General features: G+C 44.8%; 1 protein-coding gene across 3 annotated transcripts in view; it reads left to right on the top strand.

Annotated features, from left to right (window-relative positions):
• The first annotated feature begins 1,471 nt into the window (after window positions 1–1,471).
• Window positions 1,472–26,649, top strand: part of sh3gl3a (SH3-domain GRB2-like 3a) — a 38,200-nt gene continuing 13,022 nt past the window's right edge. For all 3 annotated transcript variants that reach the window (XM_080436842.1, XM_080436844.1, XM_080436843.1), the window contains exon 1: window positions 1,472–1,662. In XM_080436842.1, the coding sequence (XP_080292968.1) occupies window positions 1,618–1,662 (45 nt within the window). In that variant the 5' untranslated portion in view covers window positions 1,472–1,617. The remainder of the gene's footprint in view (window positions 1,663–26,649) is intronic.

Genomic DNA, 26,649 nt, shown 5'->3' on the forward strand with positions numbered 1-26,649 from the left:
ACTCATCAACATAAAATAGCACAACATATTTTTGAGTGCAGTTTGTCCGTCACACACCAAACAGAGAATTCTCCATCTCCATTCATTTGTATCTTACCTATAAACCAACTGCATTAGCCTGCCCTAGGCTATTATATTATAGGCTACAAAGTAGCTTCAATGTAGTTACTTTTACTTTACTAACTTGTAGTGTAGCTTTGAAAGAGAGCTGTGTAATTTATGAAGACTATACTGCCCTGCCAAGCTAAAGAGCAGTAGGCTAACTACGAAAACAAAAAAACACTGAAAATGGGATTCAAAGTGATTCAACTGGTCAGCCAAATGAGATATCGGCATATAAGTGATATTACACTAATTGTACATCTGTTCTTGAGGTAATTGTATACTTGAAAAAAGTATTGGTATCAAAATATACTCAAAGTACCAAAAGTACAAAGTACTCATTATGCAGAATGTCCCATTTCACAAGTTTTGTATAAAATATATAAAAAATCTTTTGAAAATAGCACATCTACAAGCTCACAATGCCTCACATCATGAAGCATTGTGAGCTTGTAGATCTGCTATTTTCAAATGGCCGAAATATATAGGGGCTGAAGTGGTTTGTGTGTTTTGTAATAATAATCCAAATCTCCAAAGTAACTTGTAACTAAAGTTTTCAAATAGTTGTAGTGGAGTTAAAAAAAAGTACAATATTTGCCTCTGAGATGTAGTGGAGTAGAAGTAAAAGTAAAAGTAGAACATTGGAAATACTCAAGTAAAGTAAAACTACCTCAAAATTGTGCTTAGGCCAAGTACAGTAGACTTACTTTCCACCACTGCCTAGATGTTCACAAAAGGCTGCGTATGGTTTTAGACCGACCTTGTATGGGTGTGCAGTAGCCTGGTAACCCCCCCCCCCTCCGGAAATCTCATTTGTGTTTGATTCAATACAAATGAGATTTCCGGGGGGGGGGGGGGGGCGGTTACCAGGCTAGTGTCTGCAGGTGTTTAGGCAGGATATGTATCTTATTTTCTCACTATTGTCTAATAACACTAGAGGGCAGCAATGTCTTACAGATGAATACAACATTTGTACTTCATTACAAGGGTTTGTGGAGTGACGTTTAACTTCCGTTTATGCCGTTCTTTAGTAGCTCGATGGTTTATGCCCATTGAAAACTGAATTTATCACCATATTAATAATCAGAATATTTCAATGTTGGTGTCGTCGTCGTCATCGTGGGTGATAATAATGATTCTTCTGCTGGTGTGATTAAATTGGCTGATGATGCTATTTCAACTCCGTCGTCTCGTCGACTCTACATCGTCTCTCGCTCTCTCGTACACACGCATGCGTGCGTGTACACACAGCTTTTCAAGCGTGGGCCTCCCTCCTCCCTGCAATAGAGTTATCAGCCAATCGCGGTTGACAACGGGGGCGACGTCTCTGCGATGCAGGAAAACCTCTGAGACAGAGAACCCTGCTCTGCTCTGCTGCCGCTGAACCTGCTGCTGCTGCTGCCGCGCGTCTCAGTCGACAAGCTTCCCCGTTATTTAGTTCAGATTTTTTTTATTTCCTTTTTATTTTGTCATTTATTTCCTTATTATTTGGTGAAGCCCACACACATTTGGAGGATGTCTGTGGCCGGGCTGAAGAAACAGTTCCACAAAGCCAGTCAGGTACGTGCGGACTCTGCGGAGAGGAGACGCCCGCCGTTATAGGGTTATTTATTGTGTATCAGTGCAAACGTTTCAAAGTAGCCAATGGTTGCCACTGGCGTCCGATCAGCTGTTAACGCGTGCTTATACGAACAAACAAACAAACAAACAAACAGAGTCGAAAGAAGTTTTGGGAGGAATTTACTCCTTGCACGATTTGGCTACTTTGGTGACGTAAAGGATAACACACGGAGGGCGGCCTATGAGCTTGCTTCCAACTATGGCTTGTTTTTATTCAAATGTATATACAATGTAGTCTCGTCTCGCCTTATGTCAAAAGTAGTCATTCATTATAGGTTATACTAAGGCTAGCTTTACCAACTCTTAACCAAAGCCAGGCCCAGCTTTATAGGACTACCCTTACTGTGATGGTGGATACATACAGGTGGAATGACTGATGTCTCACTCTCCATCATCCAATATAATGCATATGGGTCATAGGCCTGCCTATATGGGTTTAAACATGTAGATTTAACTTTTTATTTTCATTTTATTTTCATATTTTGTTTGGGTTATTATCAAACTGTAAAATATTGTTAAAATAAATTAAGGGCTAATATTGATTTGCGCTGATAATATGCATTATATTGGAGGAGGGGGAAGAAAACATTCTGATGGGGACAAGTAAGCTTGGCACAACACCTGCTTTTGGACTGTGGTGACAACATCGTTAACTCTTCCATGTAATAAAGGTTAAGTTCTCATGAGGCCATGTAACAGGCCTGAACTTGTTTATGTGTCACTTTTCAGGTTTAAGAGTAAGTGTATTGTTATATTGACTCAGTGGGTACCGTCTGCATTCAAATGAGAATATTCTAATTGAGAATTCACAGACTTATTCCATTGTGTAGGTTATAGTGTGTACTGTCCTCACACTTGGATTCACATACATTGTGTAGTCCTCACATCTGGATTCAGCCATACAGTGTTACAGTGTGTAGGTCCTCACACCTGGATTAAAATAATCAAGAAAAAGCTGCAATTTACTGGATCCCCTACATTATTGCCATTAGTCATCTATCAAGAAAGAGCAGTGACGTTGTATGTGACATTAGTTCAGTGACACAGTGATTCATACATGCGGGCAAACATTAGAGAAGAATGTCATCATGTTGCGTAGAGAATGAAGGTTTTTGTCCATTCACAACAGAATAGAAATCTCATTTAGGTCACCCAGAGCGGTGCTTGTGAATATGAATGCCAATATCTCGGATTATTCAGCTGGGTAAAGTTATTCCATTGTGTGCACAGTACTAAATGTCAACACTGTGTGTGTGTGTGTGTGTGTGTGTGTGTGTGTGTGTGTGTGTGTGTGTGTGTGTGTGTGTGTGTGTGTGTGTGTGTGTCAGCCAGTTGGGTGTGTGTGTGCGCCAGTGTCTATGTCTCTTTGAGTGTGTGTACATGTGCCAGAATGTGTGCCTGTTTTTCTGAGACTCATGTTCTTGCTGACACTTGTTACATTGTTACTACGGCACACAATGTGTGGACACACAATAGCACCTTCACATTGAGTGGCATTTTGAGAGGTTCAGTGGCATCATCGGAAATGGGATTAAAGTACAGTTTTCACTCACATTTTTTGTTCTTTTACGCAACAGGTAAAAATCAATCCTTGGCCTCTTTTTTTGCACACAGTGAGATGGACCTTAAATGAAACCTCTTCAAGATATTGTTTTCTCTGGCTGTTGTGTTCACTCTCTGACTGTAAATCTTTTCTCATGGTGTGTTCTGAGTCACACCAGGAGGCAGAGCCTATTAACAGTTCACTCACCTGCACTTGGCTTTCTGTGTTTGGAAGTGTTAACCTACTGATAGACAAAAATCACAAACACAACGTCATCATCCAAACTTGTTGACCCCTCAAAAAATAAACACAGTGACAGTGTTGTTATCTCAGCGGGACTTCCTGGTAAAAATGGTATGACCATAGACAGGCTATAAGGAGACAAATCTTTGAACAGTGAACACATTGAAAAGTAGTGTGGCATGTTGCCATCACTTGGACAAACATGACAGTTCATAGTGCATACATGGACTGGAGTCTGCTGGGGTCTGTGCGAGGACTAAAATAATACAGTAGAGGACCTCTGCATACTGTAGCCTATGTGCGCCTGGGCATTTCCAATTATTGTGGTGGAGTGTTTACGTACCAGCGTGGCTTGGTATGAAACGGTTTTGCATTGTTGGAACTGGAAGTTGGATGTTCATTGAGACCGCGTTGAAACCGGTAAGCCCTGGACCATGAAAAGGCAAACAACTACAGACTGTCCCTGTTCCATTCACACAGACAGTACTGTATGCACCCTGTACTAGACTGCATACATTGGAGAGTATGTTAGGCAATAGTAGAGACACAAACTTCCAGGTTTTGTGCCTAATTGAGACAGCACCACGACTCTGGGGTAAAGGCAGAACGGTGTATTGCAGTTCTCAATTAAGTAAGAGAGGCATCGTAACTGTTTGAGCCTCTGTTTCACTAGGAGTTTCACAATATAGGCTGCAAAAAATTGACTTTAAGTGTGGAGGCTTGGCTTTTGCTGGCATATTGCATGCCTGTGATTGACTAGTACCAAGTTACACATCCCATGAGTTGGGAGGGACAGGATAATAGTAATTGGCTAGTACTGTAGGTCCCGTAAACCGGACGGACAGATTGTACCCAATTGGCTAGTTCTGGACCACTCCATAGCCCTGTGGGATGCATATCCCATAGCCTGGAAGGATGATTGCTCTTTGATTATGGACTGGACTCTCCATTCATGTTTGTCTGCCCCCTGTTATAAACATTACATAAGCACCTTAAACGGTTCAATGAAATCCAGCAATTACAAAACCTATCAGTATGTGTAATAATCTATGTAGGTGACCAATCAGTAAGACCTTTATGAAGGAGAAACCTTTATGGATATTATGCCTTCAATATTCTCTGTGCGTCATAACATACAACAACCGATTTGTTGGATGCAAGCATTTAACCATTGTCACGTGTGGGTTAGAATGCATGCAAAAATAAGCTTTTTCTTTTTCTCCTTTTATCCATAGTCATGCCAATTTTCTGATTCTCACAGAAAGTTTAGATGTATGTTGTATATTGACAGAAAGTGCAGGTTTGTGTTGTTAAAATATTCCTCTGCTACTATCTGGTATATATTGATTAGATATACCATGCGTCTCTCTCATTTATGAGTTTGCGGTTTAAAGTCCAAAGTCAATGGCTTCTTGAAACTTTAACTTGTCAGTTTAAATTCATGGCAAATGTTCTGGACAAAGGTGGCATTTCTCCCATGACAATGAGGCTGTCGAATTTGTAATCACGTCCCCAGTTCTCTGTCTCAGATTCTCACATTATCTGGGTTGTGTCAGCTTGCCCAACTCCAACATAAACGAATTTGCTGACATTTTGGAAAATAACTTAGGTCTTTGATCATTTTACTGTTGTGCTGTAAGGGGCTTAGCAGCCTTTGTATTCTGTATTAAATGTGCTGTGGCTGTTGAAATGTAATGCAAAGCTACCTTGCACCGTTGACTAGTATACGTATAGTGCAACAAAAAGCCTCGGTAGTGAGTAAAATGTGATTACCACTCTTCTAATCACACAGCTAGTGTGGGCAAAGAGCATTATTTTCCAAACATGGAATATTCCCTCAATGGCACATAATCTCTCTGTCCCTGCTGTCTCCCCTACACAGACAGCCCTCTGTGTCCCCCAAGGTAACTGTGACATGGTTAGTGATGACCCTCAAGAAGATTAAAGCTGAGTAGCATCTGTCTTCTAATTATGTTAAAGATACATTATCACCATTCACGAGGGCATTGCATTTGTAAACTGACACCAGACACAAGATTAACTGTAGTGTCAGTAGTCCAGTAGTTGCTTGAGCAGGTAGCCACCTTATCTTCACAGTCAAGACATTTCTCAAACATAGGCTACTGGGCCTGCTACTGTAAGTCATTTGAGCAAAGATTTGTTTCATGCCCTTATTGTCATCACCACTACCTGGAAGCTTTGGGACAAGCCGAGATGGACGGTGTGTGCTGGCATGTTGAGGCCCATACAGAGCGTGAACTCAAATGCCATCTATCCATCGATCTTCACCTGCTCATCCGAAGTCTGGTTGCGGAGGTAGCCGTTCCAGCAGGGGACCCCTAGCTTCCCTTTCCCTGGCCACATTAACCAGCTCTGGGCTGGTTGGGGGATCCCAGCATGGACATACAGTATAAATCCAGCTGATCCTTGTCCTCCTCTCAGCTGGGTGAGCCTGGAAAACCTCCCTAGGGAGGCAACCAGGAGGCATCCATACTAGATGACCGAACCACCTCAACTGGCTCCTTTCTACGCAAAGAACAGAGGCTCTACTCCAAGTTCCTCATGGAAGACTGAGCTCACCTTATCCCTAAGAGTGATGTCATTTCGGGCCGATGGCAGTCAATGCAATGCGACAGACCACGTATCCCATCCCTTCTCTCATCTCCCTTCTGCCGTAGCTACCTGATATTGCCACAGTAGGCTGTGTGTGTCTATGCAGACTGTTACTGTAACAGAAGCAAAATGATACCAAACAGGGATGCAGTTGACGCCACAGTGAAAAGCAGCCATTCATCTTTAATGAAGAAGGACAACACTAGCTGAGCCAAGCTTGTGTGACATCCTGGCAGGCACCCTTTTCAGCTCATAAACATTTCAGCAGCCCATGATCGCCATCGTTGTGTAACACTGCTTGGCCATTATCTGTCTGTCACAACAGGATGAGACCTTATTCAGTACACACAGTAAAATCCTCAGCGTTAATTTAACTCTGAGACTGTCCATTTGGTTACATTTGTACACTCTGAAAAAAAAATTACACCGAGGATTTTACAGTGTAGAGATGTTCAGATACAGCTGTTGTTACTAGATATTTGACTAGCTTTGGGATAAAATAGCACAATGCGGGCGAAATTTGACAATTTTTTTAATATGAAAATGGAATATCAAGAGCAATTTTCCCAAATTCTAAATCGTTGCAGGCATCTCTAATAGAGAAAGACTTACTAAATCTTTCTCTATTCGAGAAGTCTGCAACGATTTACAAACGAGACAAAAACAACAGATATTATCTGTTGTTTTAGTCTCTTGTAAAATGATCAAAGTCTCTTGTGGGTCTGTAAAAATCAATGCATTGGTCAATCCCGGCACGTAATCTAATGTTTAATTCTAATAAGTATCAGCATTTGGCAGCGAGATGGTCGTCCGTACACCCCTGCCTTCCAGCTGTCAGTATGATCTGCTGTGCTGCTCGCCCTAAGTGGTCTGACTGACGCCATGATAATTACATCAGCTCTGCCCTCAGCTTGTCAGCCAACTAAACAAATGATGCTAATGGCTAAGTGTGTCCCTGCTCAGGACGAGCCCTTGTAATGAGGCAATTACCTGAGATGCCAGTTGAGCTTGATCGTGAAGAGTTATGACTATTTATTATTTGTCTGATGGTATTTATCGCGGAAAAGATTCATTATAATCTTCCTTCATCTACGATGAATGTCAAAAATTCCGTAATAGTCTTTTATTAGCACAGTCTATGTCCGTAATTACATTAATAGTGTACAGAATGTACAGTTTGTTGTTTGCTATGGAATAATCTCATTAACAGAGTTGGGTTTATGGAAGTTCTCTTCTATCGTGACCAGAGCATTTCACAGCCACGAGACTTGAGGCCTATTTGTCTTCCTGAGGAAGAGCAACGGTATGTGGTTTCAAAATCGTCCTTCTGTAGCTGAGGTTACTGCAGCTCAGCAGTCTGGCCATGGTGGTAAAGTGCAGAATGTTGTCTCGTCTTTCTGACTGTCTGGTAGACGGCACAGCTTCCTCTTCCCTGCACGCAGTGACATGCGACCATGAAATCGAGAGTTCCACCCACAGCTCAACAAGATGAACAGAGACACACAGACTATGGAAGCTGCAGTTCCAAATAAACAATTGCACAGAGACAGTGCAGGCCATGTGTGTGAATGTGTGTTTACAGTAAATGATGAAAGAAAGGCTCCTTTCATGGCCTTATCTAGCGACCCACTCGTTCCTCATCGCTGTGTCTGTGTTATTGAGCCGGCTTTGGACCCGGCTTGCTCCTCTATTGACCCGATTAAATCAATGCAGCCTAACTTCAGCCAGGTTACATTATTGTTTGTAGATGTGCTCACACGTGCTCACTTCTCACACATTTGCTTGTGGAGGTGAGTCCAGAAAGCGCAGAAGATTTCGATTATTTGTTTCAAGGTCTGCAGGAATGGAATTTGGGCTATCTTTGTTATGAATGTGTTGTTTAGCCTTGTGTAATCTTGGTGTGTCCAAGGTGATGTCTCTCCTAAGATATTAAGTATCTGTCTGTCTGTCTGTCTGTCTCTCTGTCTCTAAAATAAAACCCACTGCTCTTAATAGTTGTGATGGGTAAATACAGTGGACATACTGTATGTGTGCAAAAATACAGTGACAAAAACACCCCAAAGACTAAATAATAATAATACATCATTATTATTATTATTATTATTATTATGATCTGCCTGTCATGTCTCCTGTTGAGCACTCTACCCCAGACAAAGACAGACATGAAGGCTATGGCTGGGATTGTTTATTCTGTTCATCACAAAATATGCAGCGAGGTTGTTGCTGCACGTCATACACTGTTATCTCTACACATGCTTCACACATTCAGCCTATTGTTGTCGCATGCTTTGGAAAAGTTAACTTTTCCTATTCCTGGCTGTTTCCCAGTGTAGGCATATATATGGTTGGACCAGTCCTGGCCGGAACATACTTGACAGCTCTGGTGTCTGACCTAACCCTTTCCCACCCTGGGCGAGCCCACCTCTGTTAAAACAAGTCCCTGTGCAAAACAGCCGGGGGGGTCACATTCACTCCAATACTAATCTATCATCTATCTTATTGTGCCCGTGTGCACATACTAGATAGACATGTATCATTGGAACCACATTGACAATGTTAATGCCCCCCCCCTGTCCTAACAGAGGCTCCAGACACACAGCTCACAAAGATACAACAGATAGTTTGGAAGGGGAAGCTGCTGTTTACACCAACTGACCTAGTGGTCACTTTACTCCTCTCGTTTTCACTTTCCATCCTCCACAAGACAAGTTGTCCGTAGGAACTTGTGATTATAAACAACTGACAATGAGTCAGTGCAGTGCACACTAAACAATAGTAATGCATTGTGTTTTTCTGTCTGTGACATAACCTTTTGCATTCTTTTCTAACACGTCCATACCTCGGGGGCATGTGCTGCTTGCTGCAAGACAGTGTGAACCACCTGGAAAGCCTCACGACTTGTCCAGACTAATTTCCTGTCCTCCACATTGTGATTCTCAAGTTTCAAGGTCCTAAGGTCTGTGAGAGCCTGAAACGAAATCCTGTACAGTACATGATTTCATGCAGCCGTTTACACAAATAACTACATGTTCCTGCCTCTGCCAGGTCTGGAACCCGTGCAAGAGATACACAATAGACATGCAACATGCACCAAAGACTGACAAGTCACAACATAGCTACTGCTGAAGCCCTGTGTGAGCAGCAGTGTCACCTTTAAAACCGACAGTGTTTGCAGTAGTTTCTGGGGCTTGCGTTTCATATATTTATATTTTAACACCGGCCTACTCTTGAATGATGCAAGTTGGGAGCGATGCAAGTTGGAATGCATGTCCCACCCAGTTATGCAATACCCTTTACCCGTTGTACCCATTGTCAGAGTACCCATTGTACCCAGAGACCCACTGTCTGTGTCCCTTTTTATGCTCATTATGGAGATGTCTGGATGTTACTGTCTGCCTGTCTCTTTTATGCCTATAGTGTATATTACGGAGATCTCTGTTTCTGTCTGTCCTTGTCATTATGCCCACTAGAGGTTTGGGCCCGCTACTGGGCATGCCAAATTTGGGTGTAGCTGCAGTTGGGAACTCTATACAGTATATGGTTATATCTGAGTCATAGTGAACTCTATATATGGTTATATCTGAGTAATAGTGAACTCTATATATGGTTATATCTGAGTCATAGTGACATATCCATACAGTAATCGGCATATTGGTTGGATCAGTGGTTTCGGGACAACGGGATCAACAACTGCCGATCCGACCGACTTCACGCAGGGCACTGCACCTCTTCAGGTCCTCTCGTGTGTCGAGTTGGAAGTCGATCGTCAGGCTGTTCTTGAGATGCGTGAAGGACAGATGCACTCGCATGCACCGTACATGCACGTTTATAGTATTTCCCCTGTTCGAAGCCCACTATGTACAGTAAGTGAAGTACAGTGATGGTGGCTCAACATGCTGATTAGGTATGACACAGCCATACACCTCTGCCCACACACTGTGTTACAGTGTACAATACAGTGTGATAAATACCATATACTGTATTTACAGGTCAACCAACCCTCCATTTCCCAATAGCAGTGGTTCTCAAATTGGGGCCCGGGGACCCCCAGGGGTCCTTGCTTGAAGGGGTTCCAGGGGTCCCCTGCAAAATGAGTTAATATTGCATCAAAATCAGTTTAACGACTTTAACCCTATTTTATACTTCGGAGCTCGTAGATTTGCTATTTGAAGATGTTTGAATAATTCAGACATTTTCTTAACACAAATGTCCTCTTTTGGGGGTCCCTGGCACAAAATCCTTTCAGATAGGGGTCCAGGGCTGTTGTTGTAGGTCAGTGGTGCTCACACATTTTCATGTACATTGATATGTACATGAAAAAGTGTGAACACTTTTTACACCCATTTATCATCAGATCCCTGATGTCATCAGTATATGCCCATATAAGGTCATGCCCATTTTCCAAGTTAATTTGTTTAGCACATCTTTGTTCTGTTAGCATTCTAATACCTTGGCCAGTAGTAATTGGCATGAAACCTTTGCACGCACACTCCCTGTAGGCCAAAGAAAATGTTAGCGGTAGGTTCCTTGGATCATGGCACGTATAAGCCACGCTCAGTTCCGTGTGAAAAGATGAGGAGGGTCTTATTGCAGATCTGGCAGAAAATGTTGCCTGAATTTTGTCGGTATTGAAGAAAAAGATGGATTATTCTGTGTATAGCATTTTGTTCTGTTAAGCCATCATCTTAACAAGGCTAATGACTTTAACAGTTTGAGTTATTTGCTGTACTTTAATGCCAACAAAAGAGTTTGTTGTAATTTAGTTTTCAAGAGAGCTTGTTTTAACCGTCCTCTCTTACTGTTTGTTTGTTTGTTTGATTGATTGATTGAATACTTTATTGAAACAAGTACAGCGGTACAGTTACAATAATGCTAAAAAAAAGATAACACAAAAAGCCCTGAGGCCTTGTTTCCATTGTGGTTCTGTGTTTTCAATTCATCAAGACATATAAAGACATACAATACTGTACAAGAGATCATCAATACTAGGAGCAGTGAAAGTATATTTCCAGAAAAACTGTGGGGTGTAATTTATTTTGACAAGCTGGAGGACTTGTCTAGGTCCAGTTGCAAATTGAAGACCGGTGCTCTTGTATGGCGCTTTTGAAGGAGGGTAGGGAGTCACACTTTTTGATGGCTGTTGATAGGGCATTCCACATTTTGATGGCAACGAATTCTACTATTAGACATTCTCCCTGCGTCTGTCCTATCCTTGAAATATATTGCATAAGTGAAAGCTAAAGAAGGTCCGTCTTTGTTGTTTTGTTTTTTAGTTTGTTTAGACTAATGAATAAGGTGTGGCAACTACATGAAGACATTGTGTTTGAAGGTGTGTTGTGGGTATGTGTACAGTACGTGCGTAAATGTTTCTCTGTGTGCTGCAGAGGAAGGAACAGCAGCAGTGTGTAACCTCCCCTCTGCTCCCAGCTGTCCCTAAAGCATTGTGTGTTCAGGCTACAGGAAAAGCTCTCAAAGCAACAGGCGAAAGCAACACGATCTACTGACAGTTTCGCACAATCAAAGAAATGATTGTAATTGAACGCACAATGGCGATATATCTCACTGACAGTGACTTTGATATGTGCGCCTTCAAAGAAACATTACAAACTCCTGAAAGTGATGGGTTCTCAGTCTCAGCTCATCAGAGTCATCAGAGCCGTCGTTTCACTTTCTCAGCTCATCAGAGAGTCATCGGAGCCCTCGTTTCACTTTCAAAGTGATAGTCCTGGCATTCCCTCTCAGTTCACTGCTTAGGGTAATTGCATCTCTATAAAGTGTAGATTAGATGGCATCAGTCTGGATTAACCCATTAAGACCTGCTGAAGCCGATACTACAAATGTCTTGTAAGTTCCAACAGTTTTCTAAAAAACGCATGTTGCTATATCAGTGGTTCTCAAACTTTTTCATAATTGTCAAGGACCCCCAAAATTATATGTATTTGGCCACGGACCCCCCATCTCAAAATATGTTGTTTCAGGGAGCCCCAGAAGCAAAGATTGGAGTAATTCATTTTTTTTTAATAATTCATATATTCAAAGATTTGCACACATTTTCATTTTTTTTTAAATAGCAGATCTACAAGCCTGAGCTTGTAGATCTGCTAGTTTTTAACAGCCAAAGTGTAAAATAATGCTTTTTAACTCAAAATCTAAAAATGTCACCGATGCGTTCCCGGTCTTAATGGGTTAAGAGCAGGGTACCACCACCAGCCTTGTCATCTGCACCAGTGCTAACACCAGTCATTTGCTGGTTCCAGCTGTCACCTGCTGCTGTTACTAATGTCCTCCGCAAACCACCCCACCCACCCATGGAGCATGTCGCTGTCCCATGCTACACAGCTGTTTTTCCTGTCCTCGTTTCCATCTCTCATTCATAATGCTCCCTCCTTTGCTTTCTCTCTGTCTCATCCAAGCAAGTCAAACATTATCTTGTACATGTAATGTGTGAACAACGCGCCATGATGTCATCTGGGAAAGTCTCTGTGACGGCATTACCGTAAATCATTAATGTAGGAAGTTATTTGCTGCCTAACATGTGTTTCACCCGCTGACAGAAGACTCACCCCCTCTGCTGTTCTTGAACGACACTGGCAGACATGTTGGGATGTAATTTCTTTCCCCAGTCTGAGAGGTGGCTAATTTCACCCAGGCTGTGACCCACATGGTGGCTACAATACTCTTGATTGGCATAACACTCACAGAGAACAAAGACTGGGTACTGTTCCCAGGATTGGGGCAACACACACACACACACACACACACACACACACACACACACACACACACACACACACACACACACACACACACACACACACACACACACACACACACACACACACACACACACACACACACACACACACACACACACACAATCTAATCTTTGAAATAGTTATCCTAATGGATCTTATTTTTATTTCAAGGATCATGTACAGGTTCATATGCAAGGTTCAGGGTTCATGTGCAGTAAAATACTAACCCAACAAACAAAGACATTTACAAATGACAGGACAGACAGATCTTTATTGATCCCTGTGTGGAAATGCTGGTGTCATAGCAGTAATATACTGTATGTAGCAGTAATATACTGTATGTAGTAACATAAAATATGTAATAAAAATGTAACATAAAAATAGAAGGCTTGTCTGGCCTAATAAAAGGCTGCACACTTACAGAGTTTGGCCCTGTAAGCCAGTGTGCAGACTTTAATTTGTAATTGACCGGTGTTTTCGTTGGTCCTACCCTCCAGTGGATGTGTCAGCTCTGTTGTCTTTTAAAAGGATCTCTGGCTAATAAGCCTTATATACATTAGAATTATATACATTAGAATTGCCCTCTATAACAAAAATTTAAAGCACCTTAAATATTTGCTTAATTTTGGAAATATTGTTATGATGCTCATATTAACCTTAGGAAGTTTAGGTTAAGTACCATTGTTTATTGCTGGACCACACATGGACAAATGACATCGTCAACTTGCGACAGGCGTTGTCCCCCTTGAGTAAAAGATGAAACTATTTCTAAAATAAATACAATATTTTGTTGTTTGTATTTGTTACAGAGGGCGACTATAATGTATTAAGGCATATAAAAGGCTTATTAGCCAGGGATCCTTTTAAAGTCTGCCGTAGCCATCTGCACTAGGACTTACATGTTAGCATGATGTATCCTCCTATAATTTGACTAACCTCTGTAGTAGTGTCTGTAGTCATGTCATGGTGAAGCTGCCCGGTTCTCCTCAGTGGCTGGAGCAATTGCTCTGATTTTGCACACAGCCATTGACCATTACCATCTGAACTTTACTGCGAAGCCCGTTTTTCAATTTCATCAAATCTCAGCTTCTTATTAGCGTTTATGTGTCAAACAATGGGAGATCTATGAAGGTCTATGAAAACAAGGCCAAACAAAACGAGCCCTACAAGCCAAAACAAGGTCTATGAAAAGAAGGCCAAACGAAGCGCCTTCACACATATACCTTGCCTCTTGGAAAACAGCCGATCTACAAGCTCACAACGCGTCCCCACACCCACCTGCACTTTCACAACCAACGCCAAAACACACTACCACCAATATTGCCCCTAAACCGCTTACAATAGGCCAACATGGCAACACCAACGTCTGTCACGCTCTGCCAGTGAGCTAGCCCATATGAGCTAGCCTGCTTCCACACCGTAGACCCCGCCCACTCTCTGACTGAATTCTTACGTGTGTGTGTGTGTGTGTGTGTGTGTGTGTGTGTGTGTGTGTGTGTGTGTGTGTGTGTGTGTGTGTGTGTGTGTGTGTGTGTGTGTGTGTGTGTGTGTGTGTTTGCGACGGGACCCGGGGGGTTCCGCGACGGGGGGGGGGGTGCCCAGGGGAGGGGGGGGGGGGGGAGAAACCGCGCGACAGGACGTGCAATAACCCCAAGTTTGCAACTACTTTCGCCTGCTCCCTTCACCGGGTATGGTCTAGTAAACTAAATGGATATAAATATAGACATAAGTGTAATATACAATTGTACAACGATTGATATTTGCTCCTGTAGAAGTCACACGTATGTATGCAATCAGTCAAATTTGAAGAACAACATGTTTAATTTGCGATGCCATGGAGAAATACTTCACTATCCACAAACCTAATTGTGCATTTATTTCAGTGATTACAGTTTACTTTTTTAAGCCCAATGCACCACTGCTCATACTGTAGTGCAGGAGTTTTCAACGTTTTTCAGGCTTAGCTGAGAGAGCGATGAAGCAGGGAACTCCACTACATAAGAGCTTGTTCACCATATTGTTGACCTGAAAGATTTGAGACTAGTTTGGAAGTATTCCACAGGTTTTTCTTTTAAGTTCAAAAAACAAACTATAGGTTGTCTCCAAGTGATGCTGCAGCTTTAATGGCTTCCTAGATTAATTGCACAAGTGCAGCACAACACTATCATCAGGGTTGTGTAAATAATGTTTTTTTCTTTCTTTAGTTTAGTTTGTTTCCACATTATGTTTGATAATCGTGTTAATGTGTATTTTCAGACATTTCTTGTTTGTTTTTTTAAATAAAGAAAACAAAAATGTTTCTATCACGCAAACGGTCACATTTGTGTAACCCTGAGGACCCCCTAGGGGTGCCGGACCCCCTGTTGAAGACCTCTGCTGTAGTGCCACCTGTGTGATCGCAGCACGCACACACGCACTCGCACACACAGATACAGAGAGAGTCACTGCTGCTTCCTGCCCCCCGCAACCTCCATCATCCTTTGTCTTTGCCAGAATGCTGTTGTCCATTGTTCAACAGATCCAGTCACACTGCTTACATAAGGCCAGGCTGGTGGCCTGCTGGTTGTATTCAGTCTGTGACTCCAGTAGTGCTGTCGTCACTGTGACGATATGCTGTGTTGGAGGTCATTTATCTTCCTCACACTGATGCATCCCCAGACGGTTCAACGTTGCGTACTTCTCACCAATGGGGACATTCTTTTAAATGCCTGCGGCAATTGAATTGGTGCACATTTGATGATTCAAGTTCAAAGCTATGTATACTGTGTGGCTAAAAAAATAGTTTCAGCTGAAACGGCAAACGTGTCCATCTGAGGTCTCACGTGCTGATGAGAAGGGTTAGTTTGTTTTGTTTCAGCAATGTCGTTGTCATTGTTGTGAACCAGAGAAGTTGTGGACTAGAGAATAGGCTCCTGTCTTAACTATACCTGCGGCATGCCTGCCATGCCTCTCCTTCTGCTTAAAATACACCCAACTTCAGCTGGCTTATCAGTATACTATTGATATTATGACACTAGATATTGTCTGGAATTTTGGTTATTGTTATTTTGTAGCTTAATAGCCTTTGCAAAAAGAAAATGTAATAATTAAGTATAATGTTTTAATTGTTTCTTCTCCTCAAAAACGATTATTCTTATATTGAATTATTCTGACCCATCCCTACCTGCCCCGTTGTCTCGTTTAAAATCCCATAATATAATATAATATAATAAAAGATTGTTATACGAGTAAAATTCCTTTGTTGACCTGTAACTAGTTGTGATGTGAGTGGGAGGAAGAGGAGGATGATGATGATGATGACGACATAGTGTTTCTGCCCGCAACCTGACTCAGAGGCTATTCCCAGTTTTGATTGATATAGCCTGGTTGTGATCTACAGCATAATTACTGATTATTCGAATAGTAAAGACATTTATTTGCATTTCTTCCCCACTAACCCTGTTATCTCAGTGATAAACGGACCACAATTGCGAATACATGATTATACTGTTATAACAATGAATGATTGACACTACTCCACGAGGCACTCCACTAGATTGCGGAACACATCCTGAGTTATTTTTTAGCATTTCAGTATACTTCTGACATAGACATTATGTTCACGTTATCTTGGAAAATGGGAGTTGAAAATAACAGTAGTTCTAACCTCTTCTGAGTGAATTAACTGAAATGAACCATGGGGTTCATTTTCTGATGACTCAGAAGTCTTATTTCTGGGAAGCAACCAGCCACTATCTACTGTTCCTATGACGCAAGCTAGTACTAGTGACACATTTATTTTAAAGATGTTATCTTCAGAGAGTATTTCTGAAGCCAACGTCATAGTACAGTGTAATTCACATTCAGATTCCTGTTTTAAATTATACTCTATTCAAAACCACCAGCAAAGAGTTGATTGTAAATGACACAGAGACAATTAGTGCTGGATTTGCTAAAGTTACAATCCAGGACTCATTTTAATTAATACAACTTTATCTTAACAATTCTGTATGGTAGATTATGTTAAGTCAACATAACTAGCAGCTAGAACATCTGTAGTAGTTGTTGCTCTTCCACTGAGAAATGACACCCTGATGTCAGGTAGGACACTGATTGACAATGTAAATAAAGTTATATGAAGCAGACGGCACATCAGATTGGACACTAGATACATATCATGGATTATAGCTTTAATATGTCTGTTTACTTATTTGCGCTAGCATGGATAATGAAATATAATTTGTGGATAAACAAACAAGGCTTTAGCTTCACTGTGAAGACCAAACATTGATGATGTAAAAAATCATGCTTCTATTCTGGTTTGATTGCCTACTGCTGTCACTTCCCAGGGCACTTTCTACTGTAACTGCTGTTGATTGCTAATTGGTCTGCTTTTAGCAGAGGTGTCTCTCTCTGTTGGGAAGCCTATCAACACATCTACTCTATATTTAAAACCTCAGGGTTACGGATGTAACCCCGGTTTCTTTAGAATTCGGAGTAACATACTCACTATGGGATATCAGCGCCTCCTGGCGTGATGCAGAGCTACATACCATAAACTCCCGGGCCATTCATTGGCTGAGAAGGGTATGTCACGTGTCCGGTAAACCGGAAGAGGTATAAAACCTCTTGCGTGACGTGGCTCATCCTCTTTAACACGCTTCCTGCATGCAGATGCACACAAACAGGGGTGTTAGGTGAGTATGTTACTCCGAATTCTAAAGAAACCGGGGTTACATCCGTAACCCTGAGTTTCTTGTCAATTCTCCGTAACATACTCACTATGGGATACATAAACCCCCCTGGGGCTTATAGCCATACCGAATCTCAGGTCCGCACGCCCCCTAGCCATAAGGCCCCGTCCCCCTGGACGTGACCTTCGGCCTCACGGGCGCCCCAGCCCTCCGGGCCGGGGTGCGGTATATAATTGAAAGAAAAGGACCCTGACAGACCAAGTCTGCCTATTCATCTAATGAACAGACACAAGTCTGACCCATAAGTGAAAACAAGGAAACAGGGCCTCCTCCCCTGGAAACCTACCAACGGTGGTTCCGAGGGGACTCAAGAGAAGGAAGGTAGAGAAGGGAAAAAAGGCGGGTTACACAAAAGACCTGCCTAACCTCCCCTACCCTAACTAGAGACAGCCGCTATGTCCAGTACAGCGTGCGCCACTGACGCCGCTGCCACATCCAGGCTGTAGAAAGCCGCAAAAGTCGATGGAGACGACCAGTTTGCGGCCGCGCACACCTCCTGGACCGACATTTCCCTGGAGAGGGCCCAGGAAGTAGCCACGCCTCTAGTAGAGTGAGCCTTCAGTCCTTCTGGAACTGGAGCGCCACTACTGACGTAGGCCAGCCTAATGGCATCCACACTCCATCTAGAAAGCGTCGCCTTAGTCACTGCCTTCCTCCGACCATCTGGGCCGAAGGAGACAAAAAGTTGCGACGACGACCGGCCGTAGAGCTTCAACGCCCTCACTGGGCAGAGACAGTGCAGCCGCCTATCCTCTGCCGAAGCGACAGAAGGCGGATGAAAAACTATCAGCTCAACCGGTGTCTGGGTCACCATTCCGTTCTTGGGAACAAACGCCATGTCGGGCTTAACCAAACCCTGCTGTCGTCTCCCAAGAACCTCATGCACTCCGAACTTACTGAGAGCGCATGTATGTCGCTGACCCGTGTAGCTGTAGTGAAAACAACCACAAGAACCGTTTCGAGACAAACGATCTCCAGATCCATAGAGTGAAAAGGCTCGAACGGTGGGAGGCAAAGCGCCCCCAGCACCACCACCAGGTCCCAGGCCGGGAACAGAGGCCTAGAGACCGGCCTGGCCCGCCTGGCACCGTTCATAAAACTACGCACCAGCGGATGTCGGCCAACCGTCATGTCATCGAAACCCACGTGACAAGCGGAAATGGCCGCCTGGTACACCTTAACCGTCGAGAAAACCAGACCTTGGTTCAATTTGTCCTGCAAGAACATGAGGATGCTGCGTACCGAGGCCCGGAAGGCCTCAACCGGCGGTGACTGACCCAGACACCATGACACGAACAGGTTCCACCTGTCGTCGTACGCAGACCTCGTGGAAAGGGCCCTCGCCCCCTGGATGGTAGCTACCACCTCAGGGGGCAGGCCATAAGAAGTCAAGGTCTCCCCCTCACGGGCCAAGCCCACCGGTCTTGGTCCTGAGGTTGCTTGTGGAAAATTCCGACCCCTGCCTGCCGTAGCAGATCTCTGATCGGGGGGAGGGCCCAGGGCTCGTTGTAGAGGAGAGGATTATTCCTAACCTCCATGCGCCCCACGCCAGTGCCACCAGTGGCACTGACAGTCCGTGGAGTCTGACAAGTTGAGAGGACCAACTCCAGTGACGGGAATGCATAAAGCAGTTCAGTCGGCCAACCTGGCCCAGATCTGGCTTGTTATCTCCGGAGGAGAGGCCAATCTGCGTACCAAAAAATGCCCCTGGACAACAGAGTCGCTCCACTGTTCAGGAGGCCCGGTACCTGTGAGGCCCTGGTTGACGTAAGGCGCGCGTCGCACCACAGCGTCAGATCGCCAGCTAGCCTGTCCAACACTGGAGAGGCCAGGCCTCCCTGCTTTTTGGCATAGCACACGGTCGTGGTGTTGTCGGTTCCTGATCAGGACATGACAACCTCAGGTGGACGGGGCTCCAAGAGCCCACATCCACCTCCGGGGAAAAAAGGTCACACGTGGGGCTTGTCCAAACGAAACAGGTGTAAGGCCGAAGTCATGAGACCCGTCGCCTGCACGCATAGCCTGTATGTGACTTGTCGCCTCACGCGAGAAGACCCCAGGCCGAAACGCTGTCTATCCCGCCCGGGACAGACGCGCCGTGAGCCTGGTCTAGCCCAGCGAGATCCCCTATGAAGGTGGTCTGCTGAGACGGGACCAAGACGCTCGACGGACGGTGACGGTGAAAAACCCCTCGACGTCAAGTGGGGAAACGGCCACGTCTGTGTGCCGCGCCACCTCCTGACTGTGGTGGATAGAAAGGAACGTGGAAATAAGCATTGAAAACAATGCTGGTCCACCCATCTCCTTAACGCACCGTCCGCAGAGAGGGTCATACACCAGTACAACCACAGTGTGTTGTTGTTGATCAGGGGAGCTGACCAGTACAACCACAGTGTGTCACTGCTGTACTGAAAAAACCCCTACACACAGTGTACCACTGAAGTACCGGGATAGTAAAACAGTTCCGGACTGCAAACTCTCCAACAAGCTGCCTCAGCAAGCGAGTCAGGAGGGGCTCTGATGTCACCCAGTGCGGACAACGCACACGTTTCCAACTGGACCGGTGATGTCGCCACGTGATCCAGCGGACCCGCACATGCGGGGCCGTTAGAGACCGTGGAAGGGTAGCGGTGGAAGGTGGCCACCGTGGTGTTGCTTTAGCGGGGCTGGCTATGCGCTGCACCAAAAAACAACACTGCAATGTGTTGTTGTTAGTGAGGCCAGTTAGCCGCCAATCGAAGCAACAGTAGCCTGACTGGAGGTTCTGTAAACCTAGCAGCTAACAAGCTAGACAAGGCTAAATCACCATGGGCCAAGAAACGTTGAGATCCGTTTCCAAGGGAACCGGTTCTTTGTGTGTGCGTTGCCATGGGGACCAAAGACGCTACTCCTGGTGCTAGCAGCGCTAACCCTGTGTGCGTTGCCATGGGGACCAGCGACGCTGCCACTGCCGCCAGCGGTGCTAACCCTGAGGTGACCGCTCGAGGCAGTAGAGGCACTAACGGTCCGTTAGGACCCGGCGGGGTCACGTGACCGGTCACGGGGACCTTGCCTGACGTCAGCATCCGGTTTGTCCGCCAGCGCAGCCTGTCTGTTTCCATGGAAACCAACGGCGCTGTCACTCTGACAAACGGGGCCGTCCGAAGTAAGCCTACCTTGGCCGTCGCCCTCTCGTCTGAGCCCAAAGGCTCCGGACGGAGCGTCGACAAAGTCGTCCTCCCCTTAGGGAGTGCTTTGTCGCTCGTTAGTGGCGAACGAGGCCTGTAGTCCGTGAGGCGGTACGGCAAAGGGGGCATCTGTCCCTCCAAAATGGCGGAGACAGAGGTCCGCTCTTTGACCCAAGTATTTATTGAGACCCTTCAGATTCAGAATGGGTCGTACCCCCCCCCCCCCTTCTTTTCCACCAGAAAATATTACGAATAGAAAACCAGTTGGTTCCGATTCATAGATAGTTCTCTGACTATGTTACTCTGAATTCTAAGGAAACCGGGGTTACAACGTAACCTCGCGTTTCTTGACAAATTCTTCGTAACATACTCACTATGGAGAGAGAGTGAACCCCCTCTCTCAGAGACATGGTTGCCTTACCCTCTGCATGAGAGGAACAACACCGTGTCCGACATAGGAGATTATATGCATAAGAGCACGTGGAAAACACACCAGTACAACCACAATGTGTTGTTGCGGATCAGGGGAGTTGATCAGTACAATCACAGTGTGTCACTGCTGTACTGAAAAACCCTGTACACACACAGTGTAACGCTGATGTACTGGGATAGTAAACAGAAGTATCGGAAGTAATTCTTTAATAGCGCCCAAGCTCAAGAGGAAGGAGACTTCCTCCCTCAGAGTATTGGCTGCTGGACCCCTTGCACGGGAAAACAATACTTTTTCTGTCACGGGGGGATTTGTGGAGAAATGCAGCCTGAAACCCTTTAGTATTGCTTAGCAATACCTAAGCATTCGGCTTGCAAACCGTCCATTGCTTCACACACCGAGCGAGTGGATGTGACGTCATCGGCCGCTCGGAGAGTGGGAGCGTTGCCATGGGGACCGTTGCCATGGGGACCAGTGACGCTGCCACTGCCGCCGGCGGTGCTAACCCTCGGGCCAACGGAGGACTCGGAGGAGTCACGAGACTGGCCACGGGGAAAAACCCCGGCGTCAGAATTAAGCCCAAAGATATATACAGTGAAAACTATATATATATCAATGATTAATCCTACCTTGGCCGTCGCCAGAGTGTAGAAGAGAGAGTAACGTCACGCTTTGATGTCGCCGCAAAGCGGGCCTCTATGGGCTATAGTACCAACATTGGAACTATCTCATTGACGTAGAGTGACAGAGCACATCCGCATTCCCAATGGGATCGACGCTACTGTCAGTACTCTCTTCCCAACTTACTCTGGCCGCCGCCATCTTGTCGACAAAGTTGTCCTCCTCTAGGAGGTGCTTTGTCGCCCTCCAGCGGCGAACGCGAGGCGGTACGGCCAAGGGGTCATGTCTGACCGAAGTACTTCCGGTTCACAGTGGTGCGTGGGCACTTCCTGTGGGACGGAAGCCTGTGAGGCGACAAAACCTTCCTCCCCGTAGGGGATGCTTCGTCGCTCGTTAAAGGCGAACGTGGCCTGCAAATCATGAGGCGGTACGGCCAAGGGGTCATGTCTGACCGAAGTACTTCCGGTTCACAGTGGTGCGTGGGCACTTCCCGTGAGACGGAAGCCTGTGAGGCGACAAAACCTTCCTCCCCGTAGGGGATGCTTTGTCGCTCGTTAAAGGCGAACGTGGCCTGCAAATCATGAGGCGGTACGGCCAAGGGGTCATGTCTGACCGAAGTACTTCCGGTTCACAGTGGTGCCTGGGCACTTCCTGTGGGACGGAAGGCAAAAACCGGCGTGACCCCATTCCACTGGCGCATTTGCGCCCTCTAGCGGACAGGGGTGATGTGGGTTTTTATATTACCTTCATATGATCCCAAAACATGCACAGACAATGTCTAGAACATCGGGACTCGGGTGTTCTAGACAGTGTGGGCTTATGTAATTGAGAACGTTGATACATTACATGCACGGATATCATCCCATCAATGTCTGGGATACCGGAGTTCGGGCATCACAGATATTGTGGACTTATACACAGAGAGCATTGGAGCAGAGAAGCCCTCTTGCAGGGGACTCCATTGCTCCGCTGCTCTTTCAGATGTTATCCAACAATGTCTAGAACACCGGGACTCGGGTGTTCTAGACAGTGTGGGCTTATGTAATTGAGAACGTTGATACATTTACATTACATGCACAGATATTAGCCCATCAATGTCTGGGATACCGGAGTTCGGGCATCACAGACATTATGGGCTTATATACAGAGAGCATTGGAGCAGAGAAGCCCGCGGTAGGGGACTCCACTGCTCCGCTGCACTCAAGCCACGTGAAAGAACGAGATCGTTTGTAACATGTAACACATTTATTTCTTTGGCAGAAAAAAATTTGTACTTTTAAACACACATTCGTTTTCATTAAACATGGCCTTCTGGCAGTCGAGGAGCCGTCTTGTCCATCGAGTAAGGTCTTCAGAAGCCCCCGAGGTTTGCTCGATACACAGAGTGAGAAGGCTAACAAGCTGGTGTTATCCTAGCGAGGCAAGCTAGGCTAGGACAACGCTGCTAATAACCTGTTGCATGGGTGTTAAGCCAACAAAACACTGCCTGACTAAGGCGACGTTAACCTAGCGAAGCAGCTAACGTAGCTAGTCTGGGCTAACTCACTCACGAGCGTCTGCCTCGTTCTCCCCTCGCCTATGCTGCCGTCGCCGGCGCCCCTTCGTTGTCTCCTGGCGACGCACCGCTGGCCCGGTACGCTTGCTGTGGCAGCGGAGTAGACGGCTGGGAAGAGGGGGAGGAAGTGCCGCTAGGTAGTCGCACCTCCCCCGTCACGGTGCTAGCGGCTGCTGCAGTGCTGCGTAGCACGGCTTGTGTAGCAGCCTGGAGGTGCTGCGAGCGGGGGCTAACGCCGCTCGCAGCCGGGACTGCCGGAGGGCCCATTGTGGACTGTGAGCGCACGTGGTGGGCCCCACCCCCCACGTTCCCTGGGCCGTGTTGCTGGATCCGCGACGACCGGGGACGAGACGTCGCTGCCTCCCGCAGCCAGGGCGCTGCCCTGGCTAAGCGGCTATCGAGGTGCAGCGTGGAGAACAGCGCAGTCCTCGCAGCGTCCCGGTGCATCTTGGAAATGCCCCGGCCCCGTAGAGACCGAGGCACGAGATGCAGAAACCACGAGGGTCATCCCCGGCGATTATCAAGCGGCAGAGCAGCAATACGCAGGGACGTGGAACCTCCATCTCGAGCTAACCTGTTAGCTTTCAACCGCAAGGCTAAGAGCGCGGAAAACTCAAAGGAGGAAAACTTGCTTTAGCAGTAAAAGAAAGAAAGAGAAGATAGCCGCGGGAGCGGAAATAATAAAACTTTTTTTTTAATAGGAGGAAAACCCGTTGGTTAGTACAAGTACCACCGAGTGGGCTAAAGCTGGTTTCTGTCCTGATCAAAGTTACGTTTGTTATTATTAAGGTATGTCTTGAGCTGTTGCATCTGCCATGCAGAGAAGCGAAAGAGGATGAGCCACGTCACGCAAGAGGTTTTATACCTCTTCCGGTTTACCGGACACGTGACATACCCTTCTCAGCCAATGAATGGCCCGGGAGTTTATGGTATGTAGCTCTGCATCACGCCAGGAGGCGCTGATATCCCATAGTGAGTATGTTACGGAGAATTGACAAGAAACTTGTGTCACTGCCAAGAAGATTATTATAGTTTTGTATTCCTTAGTTTTTACTTGTATTTATTTATCTATCAATTCTGTTTAGTTTAATGTAGATTCATAAGTGGGATTGTTTTATTTTTGTTTAAAAAAAAAGTTGTTTTAGTTTCATTCTTTTCACCATTGGTTTCTGTTTTCTTTTATATTATGGGGGTTATTTCTCAGGGGCAAGACTTAACAAGTTCAGAAGGTGTTCAGATTGTGTAATACAAACACAACTATTTGTGAAGGCAGTTGACTCACAGTCATGTAGACATGCCAGTCTCAATGTAGGCACCAATGCCTCCTCATATTACAAAAACTAAAGATGTTTTCTATATATTTCTGTTATTTTATTTAGATGTCTTTTTTCTAGTTGTTATTTTTTTAAATTCAGTTAACTAAAATGTTTTTAACAACTACTTTAACGGCTCCTCAGGAAACTGAGGAGCTTCAATGCTAGTAAACACACCCATGATGATGACCCCCACCCAGTGTTTCTCCTATATATATATATATATCCTATATTTTTTTTTTTAAATCATGGACATATCCGTGATTGGCAGGTAATGTGTTAAGTAAGAAGTGTGAGTACTTCCTCCACCAGTGTCTTTTTTGTTATGTCATAGTTTGTCTATACTACTTGGTCTAATAAAAGTATATTTTCCTAAATCTGGAGACAATTCATTTATAAACTATACAAATATTTTCCTGCTCATTACTGTGCACATATACTATAGAAGTCTTTGTGTTTGAGCACAAATATACATTTTGAGAACCCAAAAATGTTCGCCACGCATCCTCCCCCACACCTTCAGCTTCTGGCTAGGGGAAACACTGCCCCCACCCCTTTAGGCAGGAGACTCAGGGTTCTACTAGCCAAGACAAAGGGGTACAAGAAAGCATTTGGGCTCTCTGCTGAGGCTTTGTTTGATATAATTGTGTCCGAGATTTTCCCATTTCTGTTGACACAGTGGCTCAAAGTGTGTGCTATCACTCTCCATGAACTAACTACCATCTGAATGTGTTTGTAGTCCATCAGAGAGGGATTAATTATTGAGGTTTGGTACCTCTTAAGTACTAACGTCCTCAGCCAACCTTTCTACAAAACTGTCCATGGTACGTTGCTAGCAGATAAATAAAAGATAAAGATAAATCAGGAGGAACTGATTCATTTCTGATAAATCACACACAATGTTCGCATTGGTGGCTCTCCTCTGGCGATGTTTGGCTAGAAAATCTTGAAGGCAAGAACTGCCAAAATGAACTTCGATAAGGGAATGCGTTTGTTTGTTTTTTCTGCAACAAATTTCCCTAAAAGCTGTTGCAAAGTTGTTGCCTACCTAATTTGTAATGGATTGAGCATAAGTAGTAAATCATTAGTTGCCAAATTCTGAATACTGATCTATAAACTGTTACAGGATGAGTTGGTAAGAGTTTGTAGATGTATTATTATTGCCAAGACTCCCATACTACATTTTTCACAGATATATTATATCGGGGGGGGGGGGCAAGACCGAGTTGCTTCCTTGACATTTCCTTGTCATTGTGTTGGGGAAGGTGAAGGCTACCAGTATTTCCTCTGTTATACAGTCTTTCATAGTTCCTCAGCATTGCATGACTTTTGCTACTGTAATCGTATTACGATTGGTTCAATGTGTTTCCTGTTCTGCTGTATTACTATGCACTGTACACATGAACAGGACAGTAGGTGCCCAGTGACACCCTGCTGGATAATTGTTGCAAGCAGTCAGTCAGTATCAGCCTAGCTGCAATGGTTCTAAAACGTTTTGGGCTCAGGGCACCCCAGAACGTCTTTCGTCCACAGCACCCCATAATTGTTACTTTTCCACTGTAGCACCTTCATGGCATATATTACTACTTTCACATTTTACTTAACAGTATGATAGGCCCTAATTAGTGTCACTATAATGATTATTACTGATTGATTGATGTACTTTATTTAGTAAGACATGAGAAACAGTACATGGAAGTACAATTCACAATACAAGGTCTACTAAACTGGATAACTCATGCCTGAGCTTGTTTAAAATTAGTTCCCATGCACACAAATCATGATTTTATTACTACTCATGTCATTATTGTAAGATGATGATGGTGACCACAACATTCAAATGAACACACATAGTTGAAAGCACACTTCCTCTTTCATTTTGTGATATCTCTTAAAGTCTCAATGTCTTTGGACTTGTGCTAATAGACTTGATAGAATATCTGTTCTGTTAGGA

Source organism: Gymnoscopelus braueri (assembly GCF_963280865.1).
Source record: "Gymnoscopelus braueri genome assembly, chromosome: 1".
NCBI classification, from domain to species: Eukaryota; Metazoa; Chordata; class Actinopteri; order Myctophiformes; family Myctophidae; genus Gymnoscopelus; species Gymnoscopelus braueri.